This window comes from Glandiceps talaboti, chromosome 11 (genome assembly GCF_964340395.1).
Source record: "Glandiceps talaboti chromosome 11, keGlaTala1.1, whole genome shotgun sequence".
Lineage (NCBI taxonomy): Eukaryota > Metazoa > Hemichordata > Enteropneusta > Spengelidae > Glandiceps > Glandiceps talaboti.
The window spans coordinates 5,266,025-5,285,000 of record NC_135559.1 but is presented as its reverse complement, the minus strand read 5'-3'; the positions used below and the strand labels follow the sequence as shown (position 1 = coordinate 5,285,000).

The 18,976-nt window shown below is 36.4% G+C and overlaps 2 protein-coding genes across 3 annotated transcripts; both read right to left on the bottom strand.

The window, feature by feature from the left end:
* Window positions 1-226: 226 nt before the first annotated feature.
* Window positions 227-4,989, bottom strand: LOC144442595 (uncharacterized). The gene is made up of 5 exons (XM_078131977.1): window positions 4,927-4,989; window positions 3,874-4,073; window positions 1,536-1,610; window positions 1,226-1,330; window positions 227-980 (listed from the first exon to the last, which is right to left on the bottom strand). Exons 2-4 carry the CDS (start codon window positions 4,012-4,014, stop codon window positions 1,241-1,243), a joined length of 306 nt encoding a protein of 101 aa, XP_077988103.1. The 5' UTR covers window positions 4,015-4,073; window positions 4,927-4,989; the 3' UTR covers window positions 227-980; window positions 1,226-1,240.
* Window positions 4,990-11,584: 6,595 nt separating this feature from the next.
* On the bottom strand, window positions 11,585-18,720 carry LOC144442443 (sulfotransferase 1B1-like). 2 transcript variants are annotated; one of them, XM_078131799.1, is made up of 7 exons: window positions 18,067-18,720; window positions 16,977-17,108; window positions 16,218-16,333; window positions 14,350-14,476; window positions 13,868-13,962; window positions 13,275-13,449; window positions 11,585-12,648 (listed from the first exon to the last, which is right to left on the bottom strand). In XM_078131799.1, exons 1-7 carry the CDS (start codon window positions 18,260-18,262, stop codon window positions 12,542-12,544), a joined length of 948 nt encoding a protein of 315 aa, XP_077987925.1. In that variant the 5' UTR covers window positions 18,263-18,720; the 3' UTR covers window positions 11,585-12,541. The 2 variants fall into 2 exon arrangements, with proteins under 2 accessions (XP_077987925.1, XP_077987924.1); XM_078131798.1 differs by having other exon boundaries at window positions 11,585-12,660; window positions 13,284-13,449; window positions 18,067-18,715.
* Between the last annotated feature and the right edge of the window lie 256 nt (window positions 18,721-18,976).

The window sequence follows — 18,976 nt, the reverse complement described above, 5'->3', positions numbered from 1 at the left end:
CTAATTCTATTTTACGCAAATGAATAAGGACAAACTATATATCTCATGTAATATTGTTTGAATGTTTTCAATTTTTATTTCCCAATGTGTTTCCTTTGAAATAAACAACAACAACAACAACAACAACAACAACAACAACAACAACAACAACAACATAAACAAAAGAAGTCAGTAAACTAACGAAAAACAGCAACTGTTACAATAAAAACTTGTTTGGATGAATTAAAGTAAACACGAAATAGGATTCCTTCGTAAAACTAAAAACAAACGAGTAACTTAAAATAGTCTGTGACAAAATATCTTTTTAAATGGTCAGAAAAAAGAATATATTTAGCTTGTATGGCTTTGGTCTAATTCATAAATGAAAATGTGAAATAAAGTCATACAAATTTTATAAATCTGAAATCGGGTTTTATTTGATACATATTGTCATATATCATGAAGAGCGAGTGTGTCACGTGACTGAAATCAACACTATCTATACTTGTTTTAAGAATGCATTTCTAGTACTTACAATTTGATATAGATGATTACAAATAATGAAGAAAAATCAAAACATGTGAATATAGATCATGTGAAAGACCAATAGGGAACTTGCAATCCTGACTGAGCATGCTCAGACGCAATGGATTATGGGACTATCTGTGGTTATCATAATACCTAATCTGGAGCTACTGATAAAATTTACCTCCCACAATGGTCAGGGTAACTATGAATTGATTATTTGTGGTTACAAACAATGTATCAACATTGTTTACAATACTAATTGGTTAGTATTTATTATCACTTTTTCCATGATGCAACACTCAACATGGCGGTTTGCACGTTCGTAATTAAATTCTTCTGTCTATGTTATTGATATATTCTAGTAATTTCCAAAGGATTTACATAAATTTCAATGTTTAAAAAGTAACCATGTCGACTCTCTCCGACAGAAACTAATCAATGGATTCTTCATATGTGTAGTTGTTCGGCTTATTCTGGAAACAAAAACCACGAAGTATGAGTTAACTATTTTGGAAAAAACGTAATACAAGAATTTTATCACTACAATTTGTTCTGGCGATATATTCCAATAATTATTAAGTTTCTAAGTATTGTTGTTACAAAAGATGTGTAGCTTTGTATCCTTTGTTGCATGATAATAAGCACTACCATTGCGACATGAGTATAATTCACATATTCAAATAGTTTTTATATCTTGAAAACAATTAATGAAACACACCTTAAGCTTGACTGGCTATTTGAATTGGGTGGGTTTTTTTGGAGGGAGACAATGAACACCAGCCACCTTTTTCTCCTCAATCGGTGCGCAGCAGGTCACTATTGGCTAGGGAAAATAACAAGACAGTAAATATAAAAATATGGTTTCATGGTGAAACGATCCCACCTTACAAAAACCGTGAAGGGACACACACACACACACATAAACACACACACACACACACACACACACACACACACACACACACACACACACACACACACACATATATATATATATATATGTAGGCTATAAGCTGCACATGTAGTACCTCCTCTGGAAGATATTTTTTTTTATCCTGTTCCCATTCTTCAAAATCCGTGGTATGAACGACAATTGGAAGCTCCTAGAAAACATAAATAAAAATACTTTTTATCTGGTGGGCATTCGGCCAAGCCTACGGGAAATGGCCACAAAGAAGAAGAATAAACATGGTTTTCTGATGTGACAATATCAGTCTAATTAATAATATCATGCTGACGATGATAATGACGTCATCGCACGTTTCATATTCCAATCACTGGACAAGATTTTGATTTATTATACTTTTATCCTAATTGTTTCTTCCGTGAGGAAGAGATATATTTATGGGTGGAAGTCTGTGTGTCTGTGTGTCTGTCTGTCTTGTGTCATCGTTTTCTCCATAACGGCTTGCTCAATTCAAACGAAATTTTGAAGACGTATTGCGTAGGGCAATGGCAAGACTTGATTAGGTTGTGGTAAAAATCCCGTGAATATTAATGAGCAATTTACGTAATTAATGATTTTCGGTAATTAGGCTATATCTCAAGAATGCACGCTTCAAATTCAATATAATTTGATACATGCATTTGCGATACCAAAGCGCACTTGTCCTGAAAATATTATTGATGTAGCTTTTAGTTTTAATAAATCATTGGCATATTTTTGTATGCCACTAAAAAGGAAAAAATAGTTTCTCGTCAGGAAATGTTGTCTAAAGTGGTACGACGATGCGCTTATTTTTTTTTTACATTCTCAACAAATGTCACAGTACATGTTGTGGTTGGCCAGGAGAGCACTAACAGCAATGAGCAAATAGCAATCAATGAGAAAAAATAACTTATTACATATGTTCTCTTGTATTCCAACAATTGTCTGTAGGAACGACAATCTCAAAACTTTGCCCTTACGGAAGACATTCAGTTTACATCTGGTTTTAATATTTGTTATTATCAATTACAAGGTGTCATTTGCCTTTTTGACAGTACAGTGAACCACTTGAAGAACTTAGTATTCGTGCATATGTCTTTTTTTTTAAATTTGTTAATAATATTTTTTCAACAAAACAATTTCAATAGCAAGTGAATACAACTACTTTAATAGTATACTAATAATAGTAGTATGTGAACGATGAGACTATGGCCGAGCGCCCTCAGGCGCCAAGCATTCCCTTGATTGAAAGTAGTAAATAAATGGCATCTTCAAAAGACCACCGCCAGGGTGAACATGTACAATAACACCACAACAAATAAAAGACACATTAACATTTGTTAGAAATATCACAGGTAAACCCATCTTTCAAAAGGTCATATAACACTTTGATTTAAACAATTAGTAAACAAACTTCGATTCATTAGGCCCAACAAAATAAGAAAAGCTGTTCAACGGGCAACTGAGCCCATCACATTGGGTAGGTAGGTCATTTTACAATAATTGGATAAGGATGTAAAACGAGCCATATATATACAATGATGGTAAAACATTTCAAAGTTGAGTTTACATAATAACAACAAAACATAATTTCATTAATCAACAGCGCGACAAAATATCAGAATCGACGACTAACATCCATTTTCATCTGGGAATGAGGTAATGACCTATAAAAGGTCATGACCTCAAGCCTATAAGGTTGTAAGTTTACATAGTAATTATTCGGTCATTTTGATTAATTTTGAAATTTGTCTGTATGGCAAGCGTTTTCTTACTATCAGTTCTACAGTTACTGTGCTACGGATAAATCTTACCACTGACTTCATATATATATATATATATATATATATATAGTTTTGGTAGTACTGGAACTCTTTCTTGGTTGTAACTCGGAGTTTCACGCATAGTGCGATCGTTAGACAACTCAGTTGTCTGGCGATCGCACTATGCGTGAAACTCTGAGTTACAACCAAGAAAGAGTTCCAGTACTACCAAAACTATTACGCTCTGCCACTGCGGTATAGAGCATTGGCTTAGCAGATTGATACTCACCGAGTTATATATATATATATATATATATAATAAATAATTTGAAATGACTAAAATGTATAAGGTTCAGGAAATATAAATGAAAAACCCCTTAAAAACGTTTGAAAAAGTATAGTAGTACATTAGCCATTTTACTAACATGTTCGATTACATCGCCCATCACAAAAAAATGAAATGCCATAAATATTGGTAGGGCCCGTTTAAAAGCTTTTTTATTTTCCCTGGCCATAGCCATTGTCGGGCCCCTGTGTTCCAATGGATCACCACCCCTCCAAAAAATAACATGCACGCACGCACGCACACACACACACACACACACACACACACACACACACACACACACACACACACACACACACACACACACACACACACACGTTGTCACTTACTGACATGGATTCATCATCCAAAGCCCCTCGGCTGTCCTCTCTGCTTTTCTCCCCGTCCATGAATTTCTCATCAGGAGTCAAAGGAAGCGGTTCATCATTCAAAGCCCCTTGGCTGTCTTCTTTGCTTTTCTCCCCGTCCATGATATACTGTGTAACCGTAAGTAGTTTCTGCGAACAATTCAACTGTGGCAGATTTAGAGCTGAAATTCAAATAAAATAATTAGAACTAGGCTTGACTTGCAAAGACTCTAAACCTTCTTTGCCTGTCAAGTTGGGCTCTCGAACCGATATACAAGCTCAGTGCCTGGCTTTTACGATATATAACAACCTGTAGCGTGACGTACGCCATCACTTCTGTAGCATGGGAGCTGCAATGTCCCGATTTTATAAGTTTACACATACAAGTACAACTGAATCCTTCTTTGACTGTGGTCTGAAAGAAAGGTGAAGCAGGCTGAATATATTCGAGCTTGACAAAGCACCAAAAGTACATTATCTGTAGACTGGCCTCAACGTCTACTAACATGTAAACACAATCTTAAACTTCAGGACTGAATATCAGACAGTCCTTCACGTGTAGAATGAAATTACCTACAAGTACACAGTAATGTCAACGCTAAATCGGTGAAGGTCTTCGAGAATACGACTGTCTGCATCAAAGTAACTAAAGGGATTATCTATGGATACCTTGTTCCTCTATCGGAATTCAACTGAACAAATGTGAAAGTAAAATACACCTTAAATACACAACGTAAAACATTCAATATAACTCTATTGTGTTCATTGTGATAAAAGTGAAAGCAAAAACATTTGGACCTCAATGACAGAAAGAGTTATACGATGATTTACAAGTCAAAGGGGAACAAAGGTGAGACGGGTTTCACCTTTGCTAAATTTCTTATGACTAGTGGAGCAAGAAAAGTACCTCTTGCATCGCGCGCCCTTAGCGAGTTTTTTTTTTCAGCGAGTCCAACAGTTTCAATGGCTGAACCTGACGTCCATTATTTAGCGTACACAAGAACGAATATCACAATAAGCTGTTAGTGTACTTACAGAAACCACAGACTTAGTGTTAGTTGTCTGTGCAGGAACTCGGACTTTGCAAATGGACGCTACTGTGACGTGGTATACCCTAGTTGGGACTTGCAATTGTAGGGCTGTTCAATGGGCCATTCAGTGGCAAGTTAACATAACGTATGTGGTACGGATAAATATAATTAGCTGTACAACAGGAAGAAGTTCTTTGGTCGCAAACGACCTGACATGCCAGACACGGAGACCTCCATTCGATTTGGCAAATACATAATTGTTTACGAGGAAGCGACTGATTTCATTTCTGTATTAATTTAAAAGTTGAAACTTAGACTAAGTGAAAATCCGACTAAAAGTAAGTTATGTATATTTTGATGTATCGACTTGAGATTTGTGGAATTTCAAACACATATGCACATGCAATTATACCACATGTTTTACATAATTACATTAGAACAAAAATTTCACAGCAAAATTACGATAAAACTTCGAGTAGTGAGAATTGATTCTGTAGTAATAAATAGAACAAAAAAAACGCTTGGTTAATTCAATGCATATGTAAAGAAAAAACAACGAAGCAAGTAAATGGCATAAATTGCTTAGGGAACAAAATAACCAAATTGAAAGTGTCAACGGTTAGGGCGTAACGATGCTAGAATATACTAGTAACCCACGCAAAACCATTCAAGGTGTTCAAGCGATTGTTTCTCACAAGGAGAAAAGTTACTGTAGGACTTTGGGGTTAGAAGTACGATGAAAGTTGGAGTTAATATGCTCTGATGTCTTCCGGTAAACAAGACATGTTTTAAAAGTTAGCTCAAATGTGAAATTCACCTCAAATCTATCATGTATATGATGGCTTTGTTGAGATTATGTAATCCATAGAATGATTGATTGGTAGAAGTAACATATCATACTTGGGCAAACTTGACTACCGAATTACAGCACTTCAAATGTAATAATTGTGTGACGACAACAAAAACCAATTTAGTACGTGTTCTGCCGTATAAACGACGATTTTAAGTCAAAACACAATATCATGGTAGTGTAGTATTTCACATGCATTAGTAAAAACGTGCTATGACTGACTGGCCTTTTCTACCTCCTCTCTCTCTCTCCCTATCCATATGTCTGTCAGTCGATCTCTGTTTGTTTGTCTGTCAATATGTTTCTGAATCGCTCGCGCTCCCCCTCCTTCTCTCTCTCTCTCTCTCTCTCTCTCTCTCTCTCTCTCTCTCTCTCTCTCTCTCTCCCTCCCCCCCTCTCTCTCTCTCTCTCTCTCTCTCTCTCTCTCTCTCTCTCTCTCTCTCTCTCTCTCTCTCTCTCTCTCTCTCTCTCTCTCTCTCAAATAGTGGATGCGGCAATTGACATCAACTTAAAAAAGACAAAATAAAACTGTTCTTCCAATCTGTAATGGCTGTATATCTGATAGGAAGAAATAAACAACACAGCTACCATTTGAAAAACAATGGAAAACCTGAACTAGACACTCACACATAAAAAAAATCATAAAATAAAAAAAAATCTACCTACCCCACCTATTTTAAAATTGCATGTAATCAGAACCACACAATTTTTTTACACGCCTAAGCTTAGACGATATTCTGTGATCGTCCCTTAATAACTAGTTGTTGTGATGAGAGTGCAATTTGAGAAGAAGAAAAAAATCATCAATAGGTCATAGGTATACTAAGTATATTGCTTTCTGTATTCTTATTTCTCTACACCCATACTTTAAAACTGTCTAAAGGTGATAAAAGAATTGGGTTGGGGTGACCTTTGACCATCGTTCTTGGCCGTTACTTTGAAAATATCTAGAAATAAATCGTTAAATCTGTTTGCGTTTCGTAGTTTCAATCCTTGTTTCTTCTGGGATTACTTCTTATCCGTCATTGACGTACATATTTGCAGCAAAGGCATAGCTGGGGTGGGGTGGGGGCAACTAATAAGTATTACAAAGAACAGAATATATATGTTTCGAACACTTTCAATGCCAGGATTCCAATCCCAGTTTCTCGAATTAGTAGAACGGTTGATTCACAGAAATACTGAAAATCACTTCGAATAAAGTGTCACTCTCGTAGACTACAGCTGATATTTCTAACGAAACAATGGGAAATATCTCACATACCAAGACTCTTGGAAGGTGCCGCCGGTAAAAGCGGCTGTAGTTTACGATGATGATATGTGTCGAGAAAAGATAGCATATTACTAGTATGTACATATAAATGCAGTATACCATCCTATAATGCACTACGAGACTTCTGCCAATGACTAATGGTGCTTTTAGGCATGCTTCAGCTCAGACCACCAAACAAATGGTAGGGGGTTTCAATAAGTAGTAAAGCATAAGTACCTTTCAACAGAAATGACGAAAAAAACTGACAAAAGTTCCACATGACCAATGACGGCCGGCCCTTTGAACGGCACCTTTCAGTGAATAGCGTGTTATAAATAATAACTAAACAAACTAATTTATGAGAAAATTCATGAGAAGTATCTGCTATATTGTTAACCGTGGTATATCATTAACATTTTCCGTCACAGATGGTTGAATCGTTGAGGAATGACATCCATCGTGTGTGTTGTGTAAATAGCGAGCGCATTGGTGGTAAAATAGTCATATTCTCACCCCTCTGTCCATGGAAGTATCGGTGATACTTCCATGCTCTGCCTATGAAATCGACGACTTCTAAAAATAAACTTGTTTCCATGCGTCATTTTTCTCAGAACTTTAAACCTATATATTGGACAAAAATGTCTCTGTTACACCGTACCCTCGGACTGTGGGTAATTAACATATATATAGTGTAGTAATTATTATGCAGATGACTTTTTATTCCGAAGCCAATTTCCAAAGACGTCAATGTCAGAATCAATGATGCTGTCATTTGATTGGTGAATCAAGATTCTGCGTTAATAGTTACGCGCTAGAAGAGGTAATACAAATAGCACGTATTGTTCGGAAGATACACTTAGTCAGTAACTCTATACTACCGAGGTAACTGAAAGCATTCTGGAAGCGACACGGTTTTCTGACCACTACAGCTGTTCCCGGCCTTAAAGGTACGTCATTGTTGTGTTGGTACAAACATAGAGTTAGCTGCAATAATTGTAGCGTCTTGTTGTGGTTTTGAGGTTTTTTTCTGTTTTGGTGACTTTTTAGTGTTTAACCCGCAACTAACGCTACAATTCCTAGTGCAGGGATTCCAATCAGTTGATGCGATGCGGATCGGTATGGTTAGGTGCGGGTTAAACACTAACACTTAAAAAGTCACCAAAACAGACGAAAAAAAAAACTCAAAACCGCAACAGGACGCTACAATTATTGCAGCTAACATAGACCATATACGTGTAGGATCTACAATGTATGACTAGGGTACAAACACGGACGTATAATGGAGACATACACCTCCTAGGGTCTATGGTACAAACAAAGATCATGAGTAGATCTCTTGGCCAGTCCTTGGGTCTGTAATGTATGCGGTACTAACGATATACATGTAATGTACAGTGACGATGACTATAACCACATGTCAAAACACTAAGAAAATGTGTTTCTAATACAGTATCACTGTCAGTTTCGATGCATTGAATCAATCATTTCCTAACATGTGAGAGAGAGAGAGAGAGAGAGCATTGAATATTCATGAGTACAAAATGCTATACACACTTGTGTGAAAAAGCTGTACATCATGAATATTCAGTGTTGTTCAACGGCAAACATAACCTGCATAAATACACAATATCAACTTGGCAAAAACTTGATGTTTCTCTGAAATCGCAAATACACATAATTGCATGTGATGTAAAAACATGAAATGACTCTCCAGAACCCGCACATGTTATGAACATGTCATTAATGACATTATTTCCTGGAATGGTGTTCTACTTTAAAGAGAGAAAAGCAGTCTTACCTATGTTTCACTTTTAATGCCAACCTTTCCCGTGAAGTTCGATAACAAATTACCGATGTTTTTACTTTCAGATTTTAATAATTATTTCTAACTACAACTAGTTATCATCATTTGGAATCTATCATCATGGCAGAACATACCGACAAGTCTTATCTTTCAGACCAAGAAAAATTGGAAGAAGATAATAGCGATGATCAGGTAAACATGCATTCCGGTTTGAGAATAGCATTGAACCCAGTCGTGTGACGATTTTGACAACACTTTTCCCCATTGCCCCTAGCATACCGTTTGCAAGTTTGCACGAAGTGTCTCTGTTACACAGACTCTTGCCGTTGAGGGCAGAATCTGGGGTTGTGACCAGACTCGTGAGCGGCAGTTGCCGAAATCCCCACATGACTCGACGCTAATTAAACGAAAGGTCAAAACTTTGACGTTAGCCGTGACCAATATATGTACATGTTATCGTGGATGGAGGTGTTATTGAATGGATACTCAGACAATAACATTTTCACATTTTCATGGACACTTGAAAAAAATGTTTTGTATGAAGCAACAGTTTAGTTCCGATACGACGCGTTACGATTACTCACAAGAGTGGAGATGGTCGGTCGAAGTAACCGTAACGCGTCGTATCGGAATTAAACTACAAGCAATGTTTCAGATATTGGCGTTGAGCACCATAGCAGAGCTAGAGATGTTAATATCATACGCTTATGTTCGTAATTCTTGAAAAATCCTTCTTATTTGTCATGTATCTCTTCATGAACATTCGAAGAATCAATATTGTAGGTATTTGCAGTGTGTTTACCTGACTGTAAGTTTTTACTTACCACCACTTTTATGACGTCATGACATGTTATGAGAAACTAAAGAAGTATAACAAAAACCTACAATTTGAATTCGCAGAACCATATACGGCAGTTTGAAAAACAACATTGCTATGCAGAACCGTCATGCAGTCTAGTCGTGGCTCCTGTTAGACAACACACAGAGAAAGTGTCAGGTGTACCATACATCAAGAAACCGTCTTCGAAACCTTGATCAGAGCCAAAAGGTTTGTATAATGTAGATGTAAATAAACTAAACCTGGAGGGCAAAACTAGTCAGATTTTTTTGGCAACCCTTTGACTTTAGTTTTGTTGAGACTATCCTATTTTTTTTTTTTCATTTTTACGTAAATAACAATTATGTATATAGGCACATGACAAAGGGTGAAGAATGGCGAAAACTCGTTGCTGGCCACGACTTCAACACGCCGTATTTCAGTTACCAGAAAGACAAACGATTGTATAGTTTGGCCACTAGGGGCGCTGTTCGGGGGCAGATACTAGAAGTGCGGGCCACACAAAAAAAATTGTTTATGAAAGAAGCATTATTGTCCCAGTGTTTCAGTAGCAAAGTGTATTTTCAAACAGTCAAAACATTCTACAAACTTTTTTCCAATTACGTCCTGCTGTATGAACGAGTACCAATTGTATATAGGTCAGTGTAGACAGAAATCGCGATTTGTTTCTGACTGCTCAGTTGCTTTACTTAGATTGTAACAATTTTTTTTTTTTACCAATGAACAAATTTGAAACAATACCACCAAAGAATCCCAGTTATGTCAGTTCCCAACCCTTAAAAATCAGCAGAATACTGTGGCATATACACTTATTTTTTACAGATCACACAATAGCAGCTATTTCCATGATTATTACAAAATCCAGGAATCATTCGGTTTCTTTGGTGGGGTGGCTGGGGTTGAGATGGGGTACTAGGAGATAGCTTATTGTTCAGTGAGGATCAATGTGTTTTGGATTGTAATGAATAGCATAATGGTGACATCATGGGTGAGCCAACTAATATGAAAGGGGAATTCATCAAAGCTGTACTAAGTTCTATAGATATGAGAAATGGGTATGACAATTTTTGAATACTCACACAATAAATCAACATAGTGGGCAATGAGCTGTTGATGTCACTTATCTAAATAGTAATGTAGAATGTAAGTGACTGACCATAGAGCTGCAAAGAGCCATGTGCACTGAGATGTGAAACTTGTAAATTAATTTGCAATATGCCTGTATAACACAAATAACCTTAAAACTTGTAATGAACATTTGTTAAGAATATTTTCTTTCTTTTGGTTTTAGGAGTACCAGTGTAATGAGACAGCTCTACTCTACATTGAGACAAAACTGAACAACCAAGATAAAAATTTACTTTACATCATTGCCTGACACAGAAAAATTGATTATGGGAAGAGGAGAATGTACTGATAACCATGAATTTGCTGGCATTTTGAGATTTTTGTCACATGTAAATTAATTGTAATCCTAGTTCAAACAGCAGACCCAGTCTCCAATAGATATATCACACAGTAGTCCAAACAGCAGACCCAGTCTTCAACAAATATATCACACAGTAGTGCATCATTTCAGGCATTGTATACTTTAAACCTGGAAACTTTTACAAAAGACTTAGTTTTGCTTTATAATATCTTGCTGGCTTAGAAATTTGTTAACATTAGTCTTTGAAAACTAACTGAAGACTGCAAAATTTTCTAGGAGTGAAAATATCTAAGTTTACAGTAATCCAGTGTAAGAGTACATTAATTTCCAGTAAAGAAGAATATTTCCTTTTGCATCATTACAAATAGACGTGTTAGAAGTGTTGTATCATTCCACCCTCAACAGTCTTTCTATAAAAGGGGTTGGCATTAACCCCCCCCCCCCCTACACTTCTCTTTCTATAATTCTCATTGTTCAATTTTACTCATGTTTCATTATAATTGTGTTTATTAATTCAAACTTGTCTCTTAGCTTTATCACATACACTCATAAAGATATTATACATATCTAAACACAATTTTATATGTGGAGACAACCTCCCTGTTTCTAAATATACATTGAGATTCTCAAAAAAAAACTTCCTCCACATTTTTTCTTTCCATTTCTGTACACATTACATTCTGACAATTAATAAAAAGATCTAAAAAAAAGAAAAATATTAAGTGTCATACTTGTTATAGATCATCAGAAATGTATGTGCTTTTCAAAAAGTCAAACTGTGACATCATAATTAAGTTGTATATATTCCGATTACTTCAAAAGAAAAGGTAGGAGTCTGTATAAATACCAGCCTGCTCTCATACATATAGTTTAGCTTACTATAATAATACAATGTATACAATACTGGCCCTCTCTGTTTGTTAGAGGGTGTTATTACACCTAAACGTTCTTAAACAAGCCGTCATTGGTCAGAATAAAATCACATGACCTTCTTATGTACATACTTACATAGACTATTGCCAGCATGGTGATATTCCCCATGTCTGCAAGCAGAGACTATACTGCCTGGCACTATTGCTCACTGGAGTTATTTCAACCATTGCACATCTACTCTGTATACGTTTTCTAGTGTTGCATGCTTGCGATGACAAAGTCACTACAGTGAGGCACTCATGCTTATTTCTTGTAGAAATTTGAATAAATATAATTACAAATGAGCTGTGGGGTCACACAAGCACCTACAAATAATATCATGTCTGCATTCTATAGTTACCTGCAAGTAAAGTTTTGAAATTCATCGTGAAAGGGAAAACTTTTCTATTGATGACAACAGTTATATGATAGGCACATTAGCCCAAGTACAATGCCTGTGCTTAGTTCACTGTAGTGTTAACTGATATACAGATCTGAATTGCAATGATTTCCGGGTGTAACTTATCATGGCGTCTATGGCATTGGTATGATCGATTCCAGTCCAGTGCCAACAAATCTTGACCGGAACTCCAAGTCAAACTTATCAGACTGTGTTTGAGTGAAATACTCCTTCCATTCGCCTATATGACTAACTGAAAGATAGAAATGAAATGAAAAAAATCATGTACAAAGTTTCACTATAATCAATTCTGTTCTTCCTTACTACCCATAAACTCTACTTGGATATACTTTGCTCTCCTCTATCAGCCTATTCAGTGTATCCTTTTCTATTCTGCTTGATGCTAAATTGGTCTATAGTCTAGTCATAACTGCATGCTCAATTCCTTTTGATCTCTCCACTCAACAAAGTCTCCTTCTCTATTTACCTGACTAATAATACTTGGGATCCAAAACTCATACAATGTACACAGCCTAGTACGTGCCACATTCTGCTAAAGTGCTATCTTCATTGCAAATTTTCTTATACATGTCTATTTTTGAATTTCCAAATTACTCAACTCAGCAAATTCTCCCTCTCTATTTGCCCGAGTAAGAATACTTGGGATCCAAAACTCATACAATGTACATCATCTAGTACATGCCACATGCTGCTAAAGTACTATCTTCATGGCAAGTTTTCCTGCACGTCAAATTTTCAAATTACTTAACCCATTCTTGTAAGCCATAGTAATACTTAAACTCTCACTATGGTGAACAGTCTAGCTTTGCTGTAGAAGGCAAAGTCATTTTATGACAAGCAATGAACCAGACCTACTGTCATCAAATATGTCCCAGAACTCATCCAATTTATCATCCTGTGGTTCATGGCCATTGGTAGCTTCTTCATTGTGGTTTAATTTACTCACAATACTGTCCATGTAATCTGCTGATAATGGTATTTCAAGAAACTGTGATATTTGCTCTATTGTACCACGAAGATTCTGTAAAGCATAAGTGTAACATTTCATTGTTGCATATCTATGTACCAGTAACATTTTCATTATTACATATTTATGTACCACTAACATTTCATTGTTACATATCTATGTAACACTAACATTTCATTGTTACATATCTGTGTACCAGTAACATTTCATTTGTTATATATCTATGTACCACAAACATTTCATTGTTACATATTTATGTACCAGTGATTTACATGATGGTATACAAAGTGCCTTTGCACCACACCACAGTGCAATGTCCAAACCACTATTGTAAATACATGAATGTGAATGAGCAATGTAAGCTGTCAATACTGATGCTCAAAAGGCAATAGCATACCATAGTTCAAGAAACATGTGGGAAAAGCCCAAACATGAATTTGGTGTAGAAGGCCCAGTTATTAGTCAAACTTACTCTGAACATTTCTTCATACGTCAGCAATAATAAATTGTCATTATTTCTGTATTTCCACCAACTTAGGGTGTGCTCAAACCAACTCCCAAATGGAACTGAAAAAAATGAAAGGACCAAGACATATTGACAATGACTGTAGCTGAAACTATAATGCTTTGAATACTAATTAAGTCAAACATTTAATATAACTTATCCTGAAATCAGACTCTGGGAAACTTATATAACAAGTATACATTTATACTATGCACAAGCCAGGTTCAACAAAAAACGTGGAATATATACTGTGGTCGTTCTACGTCACGACAACGTGTGACTATGTCACTGGTTCTGCTGTGTTCAAAATATGAGTAAATATGGTCAAAATTGCCATTAAATGCCATGCATGCATATACACATGTAACAGTCAGTATATATGCATGCTCATAGGTTGCAAGGGAGAGGGGACGATGGAAAGAAAGACAAATTATAAACCTATATCTCACCATTGCCATCAAGAAACTGTTGAATATACTTTCCAACATCTGTCCTCTTTTGGAGATCTTTATCAGGTAACAAAGACTTCAACTGTGTTATACAAACATCTTTAGGATTTCTGAGCAAAAGAATTGTCTGCAATTGATAAAAGATGGTAAAATGTGTTATTGTATGTATTGGAATTGAAAATGTTGTCAACCTAGATGTCTTCATGTAAGACTAATTTTCCCTTATTTTTCTAGACACCAAATTACAAAAATAAGTTAACACAAGTGTCTTATTGTTGATAAACATAATAACCCTGATCAAGTTCCATAATTGTAAAAGTAAGAGACACTAATTTCAGCAATCAACAGTGCGATAAAAATCATTATACATGTACCAAAGATTACTTGCACTGATGTGTGTAGTGCACATATTAGCAGGGCTCGAAATAAACTTTTTTCTCTGGTTGTTCCAGAGGGCTACCAAGTCCTTGGATGGTAACCAATAGTCCCATATTCTTGAACTGAAAACAGATTTCCTCTATTGGAAATAGGTTTGTTATTAAAATACTTTCATGTCCGTAAATCTTCCATCCTTTAAATAATTGCATTGTCAATGGTGTATTGTAGCCCAAGTGGGCTACCAGCTGCAAATTATGGTAGCCCTATGACAAGAATTGGTAGTCTGTGGACATGGGACTACTGTTAATTTCGTGTCCTGCGAGTTAAAAGTAGTATCTGAACTGCAGTACAATACTGAAAACATTATTTGCATACCTGCATGCAAATTATATGCAAATGAGAGGCAATCATTCAGTGTACACAAAAGTGTATGATTATACAGTATCACTTTTACGAAAGTTTGATGTTCAGATAAACGTGTGTACTAATAACAGAACACCATGCTCCATTGTACATGAGAGGCAGTGAGGGTACTCATGGGTATCTGCACTCGACCTTGCAGTGTTTTCTGCTACAGTTTCATTCGCAATATGCTTGTGAAAGTATAGCTGAAGAGAACACTGCAAGCACGAGTGCAGATACCCCCAAGTATGCCACATTTACATGCACTCACACATCATGTGGTTGTCAGAGTCTCTGACTTAGTCTTTGAAGACCACAAAATAGCAAAATGCTCAAGTGGTGCAAATAAATCTAGGTGCACAGTATACCGATAACAATCTGGAAGTTAAACTCTCTCACAGTCCTCGAAGTTTGCATTACTAAATTCAACGCTAAATGAATGATTTTGTATATATCGATACCATCTCCATAACGAACTCCATGACCGTACTCAAATAACTGTACTGTGCACCCTCATCGACCACACAGAGATAACCATTTGTTGATGTGTGACTACGACGCTCCAGGTTTTTGCAAAACTCAGGGCTTCGCGAAAACATGGACGTCACAGTCACACATCAATGAATGGTTATCTCTATCATGGTCGATAAGTGCGCACAGTACAAGGTTATTTGAGTATGGTTATACAGCTGGTATCGGTACACACAAAATAATTCATTTAGCTTTAATTATAGTAAAGCGAAGCTTCAAGGGCTGTGAGAGAGTCTATCTGGAAGTATGTGTGTGTGTGTGTGTGTGTGTGTGTAGACTACAAGATTCATCATTGTATGCCCTCCTGTAACCATTGTAACGAATGATTACGAGAGTGTACAAAATGACACATCTTTTAGTCTGTATGCATGTGTGAGAACACGTGTCACAGCGTGTATGTGCATGGAGATGTGTCTATGTGCATGTGTGTGTATCAAGTATAACTGAAATGATTGTGTGCAACCAATTATTTCAATACCAGTGAGTATGTATTCTAAATTCAGTCAACAATTTAATCCATGACATTACCCAGATCACAAAACAATAGAATATATCACCTTGTGCTTTGATTCCACTATACGGGGTGGTGCCATGTTTTGACGGAGATAAGTTGATAACACAATTGGAAACTTCTGTCGGATTTTAATTGCAATATCAGAATGGTTTGGTTCACCTGAAATAGTAACATATACCTGTTTATACTTCAGATGAGATATTGTCTATAAATTTCATTTGTAAACTCTTCTTCATAACCTTCTCGCAAGCCAGAGTTATTATTTCTAAAAAAAAAAAAAACCTGTGGGAGGCTTGTTAAAAATGTTGCCGTAAATCAGGCTGTGGTTTGCGACGATGCTTCATAATGATAATAGTCCGTGTTTACAAGGAACAGACACTTATATATTCACATAAGATACAAAACAGTTACATGAGTGTTTTTTTTTCTGGTGTAAATGTCATTGCTGAACTTCATTTTTGCACTTCTAACCAAATTTCGAAAATGTTCACTCCTTCAATGATAACAGATTCTGTATTTACTACTGAGATGTTGATGAGTTCATTAAAATTTACTTCTAATGTGAGATATGGTGCTGGGTTTTTGGTAGCATTTTGATGTGTTTATCATCATATTTTTACATAGCATTGATCGTAATGATGTGACAATACAATTTTCATTATGGTATACATCATATAAAAACATGTCAATGTCACACTTGTGAATGTTTGTTAAGGGGAGGGGGTTTTGTTCTAAACGAACTAAGTTCATTCGTTGACTTGTGCGATTGTCCCTAAAAATGGCACGTACTCAGCAGGCTTACCTGTTTCCGGTGAACTGAATTCAAGACAACATAATCTCGCTTTTACTCCTTTAATCTGATCAAGATATTCAAGGATCTTTGGGCGGTCATGATACAGGATATTTCTTGTTATATATTTCAGCAACAGTGAACCTTTATTTTAATAGCGTAAAATAAAATAAAATACATTAAATCACTCATACAAACTCTTTCTTTGTAAATCAATAGGGCTTTATTAGTAATTACACTGTGATAGAATGATTTGGAAATGATGGAGTTGGTATGGTTTCACTTAGAGGCTAACTTTGAAAAAGGATTAAAACAAATAGGTGTGAAAACCAGTTTTCTGACAAAGTTATAGAAAAAGTTGGTCCAGAATAAAAGAAAAATCCTATGCAATCCTCATGGCTCCACTGATAAGATAACACTAATACTAGAACCTGAGATCGAAAAAGTTTTACAATGTTAGTTAGGTTTGACCATGGATCTATTACCTCAATAATAGATCCATGGTTTGACTATAGTTAATACAAATCAAAGACAACAGGATGTCTTTCATGTCTGATATTGCTTCCCAAAGTTAAATAGGAACACCACTAAATAAAGATATTTTCATAAACTTGGGTTCTGGAGTCATTTCATGATTTCACATATCACATACATTTCTGGCAAATGCCAAGAAATGCTAAACTGAACCTAATTTTGTCATCTTTCTATCAGTGGTCTGAGTAGTGGTCAAGTGTTGCCTAAACATGTATGCTGCATATGTATTAGATGGACAATACATATTCACGACTTGTCTGAAGTTAAATAGTATGGTGCTTCCATAACAACTGTAAACAATTTGTTATTGTAGATATTGTAAGTGATTTGTGAATGGCTTGATTTTATTTGAGGAAAAAAACATCTTTGCCGAAGATACCACAAAAGAGGTCCACTGTGGTCCTCTAAACAGACAGACAAACCCACCCCCACCCCCACACACACCTGTGACATTAGGTAAAAAAACAAAACTAAATAGATCAAGGTCGTGACCGTTACAACCCCCAGTTACGACCACGTAGTGACCTGTGACCTTACTGATCAACTCTGAGGAGGAAAATATGTTTACCTGATTTTGGGTAGGATACTACAAACACAACATCTCCATTGTCAAACTCTCGATCTAAATTCCTAACAGCGACAGGATTTCCGCGACTAACATTTGGCGGGAACAGTATCCCGGAGTCGTGTGTCCAATAACCGCGACGTTGAAGAAATGTCCTCAAGTCGTTGTTTTGTTTGCCAAGACATTCAAATTCCCTCATATTAATAATATCCAGGTTGTTGTTACGTATTGCTGTGTGTATCAGTTCACCAAATCAAGAGTTGATAAAAGAACAACTTCAAAAAGTCGTTCTTCAAAGGGTGGTACTGTCTGTGTCAGTGTACACGCGAAAATCAGCTGCCTGGTGCGGTACAGGTGCGTGTACAGTATGTACGTGTACGTACGGTGTAGTAGAACTGTGTAGTGGTCGTTCTTCGATCAGCGCGCGTCTCTCGATATATCTCTAGCTCTCTACCAGGGACGTCTACACTCTCTGTCAGTCTCTTCGAATTCGCGTAGACGTGAACTATAATAATTAAGACAAGCTGACGTCGTTATACAAGATTTAAATTCTGTATATTAACCTGTGCTAAATGCATTCGCGCGACGTACGTACACAAAAATCTGTGGAGTCGAGTAGACCGTTTCGTATCGACAACGATTTGTTGACACATATAGATTGAGATCGCTGACTCATTGTTACGTATCATGACGTCATTGTCCCCAAGGCGGTCCTTTTCTGCACGCACATGATCTACTTTTAACACTGACCACAAAGAAGAAGGAAGCAATGTCTTCCTTGTCTGTGGTTCTGAGCAGATCGCTTGTTGTGGGGTTCAGCATATTAAACAAGAACAAGGGGTCACAGGATTTTCGTAAACAGAAAGCCAGAGAAAAGCGGTCATTGCCCCCCCCCCTCCCGTTAAAGTATAGC

Excerpts from the sequence above, each read along its gene's own strand:
- LOC144442443 (XM_078131798.1), bottom strand. The coding sequence starts at position 18,262 with ATGAGGGAATTTGAATGTCTTGGCAAACAAAACAACGACTTGAGGACA. Across the intron at positions 16,334-16,976 it reads ATTCAGTTCACCGGAAACAG|GTGAACCAAACCATTCTGAT; the intron begins GTAAGCCTGCTG and ends TTACTATTTCAG. Across the intron at positions 12,661-13,283 it reads CTGGGACATATTTGATGACA|TTAGTCATATAGGCGAATGG; the intron begins GTAGGTCTGGTT and ends TCTATCTTTCAG.
- LOC144442595 (XM_078131977.1), bottom strand. The coding sequence starts at position 4,014 with ATGGACGGGGAGAAAAGCAAAGAAGACAGCCAAGGGGCTTTGAATGAT. Across the intron at positions 1,611-3,873 it reads TGGATGATGAATCCATGTCA|GAGCTTCCAATTGTCGTTCA; the intron begins GTAAGTGACAAC and ends TATGTTTTCTAG. Across the intron at positions 1,331-1,535 it reads AAAAATATCTTCCAGAGGAG|CCAATAGTGACCTGCTGCGC; the intron begins GTACTACATGTG and ends TATTTTCCCTAG.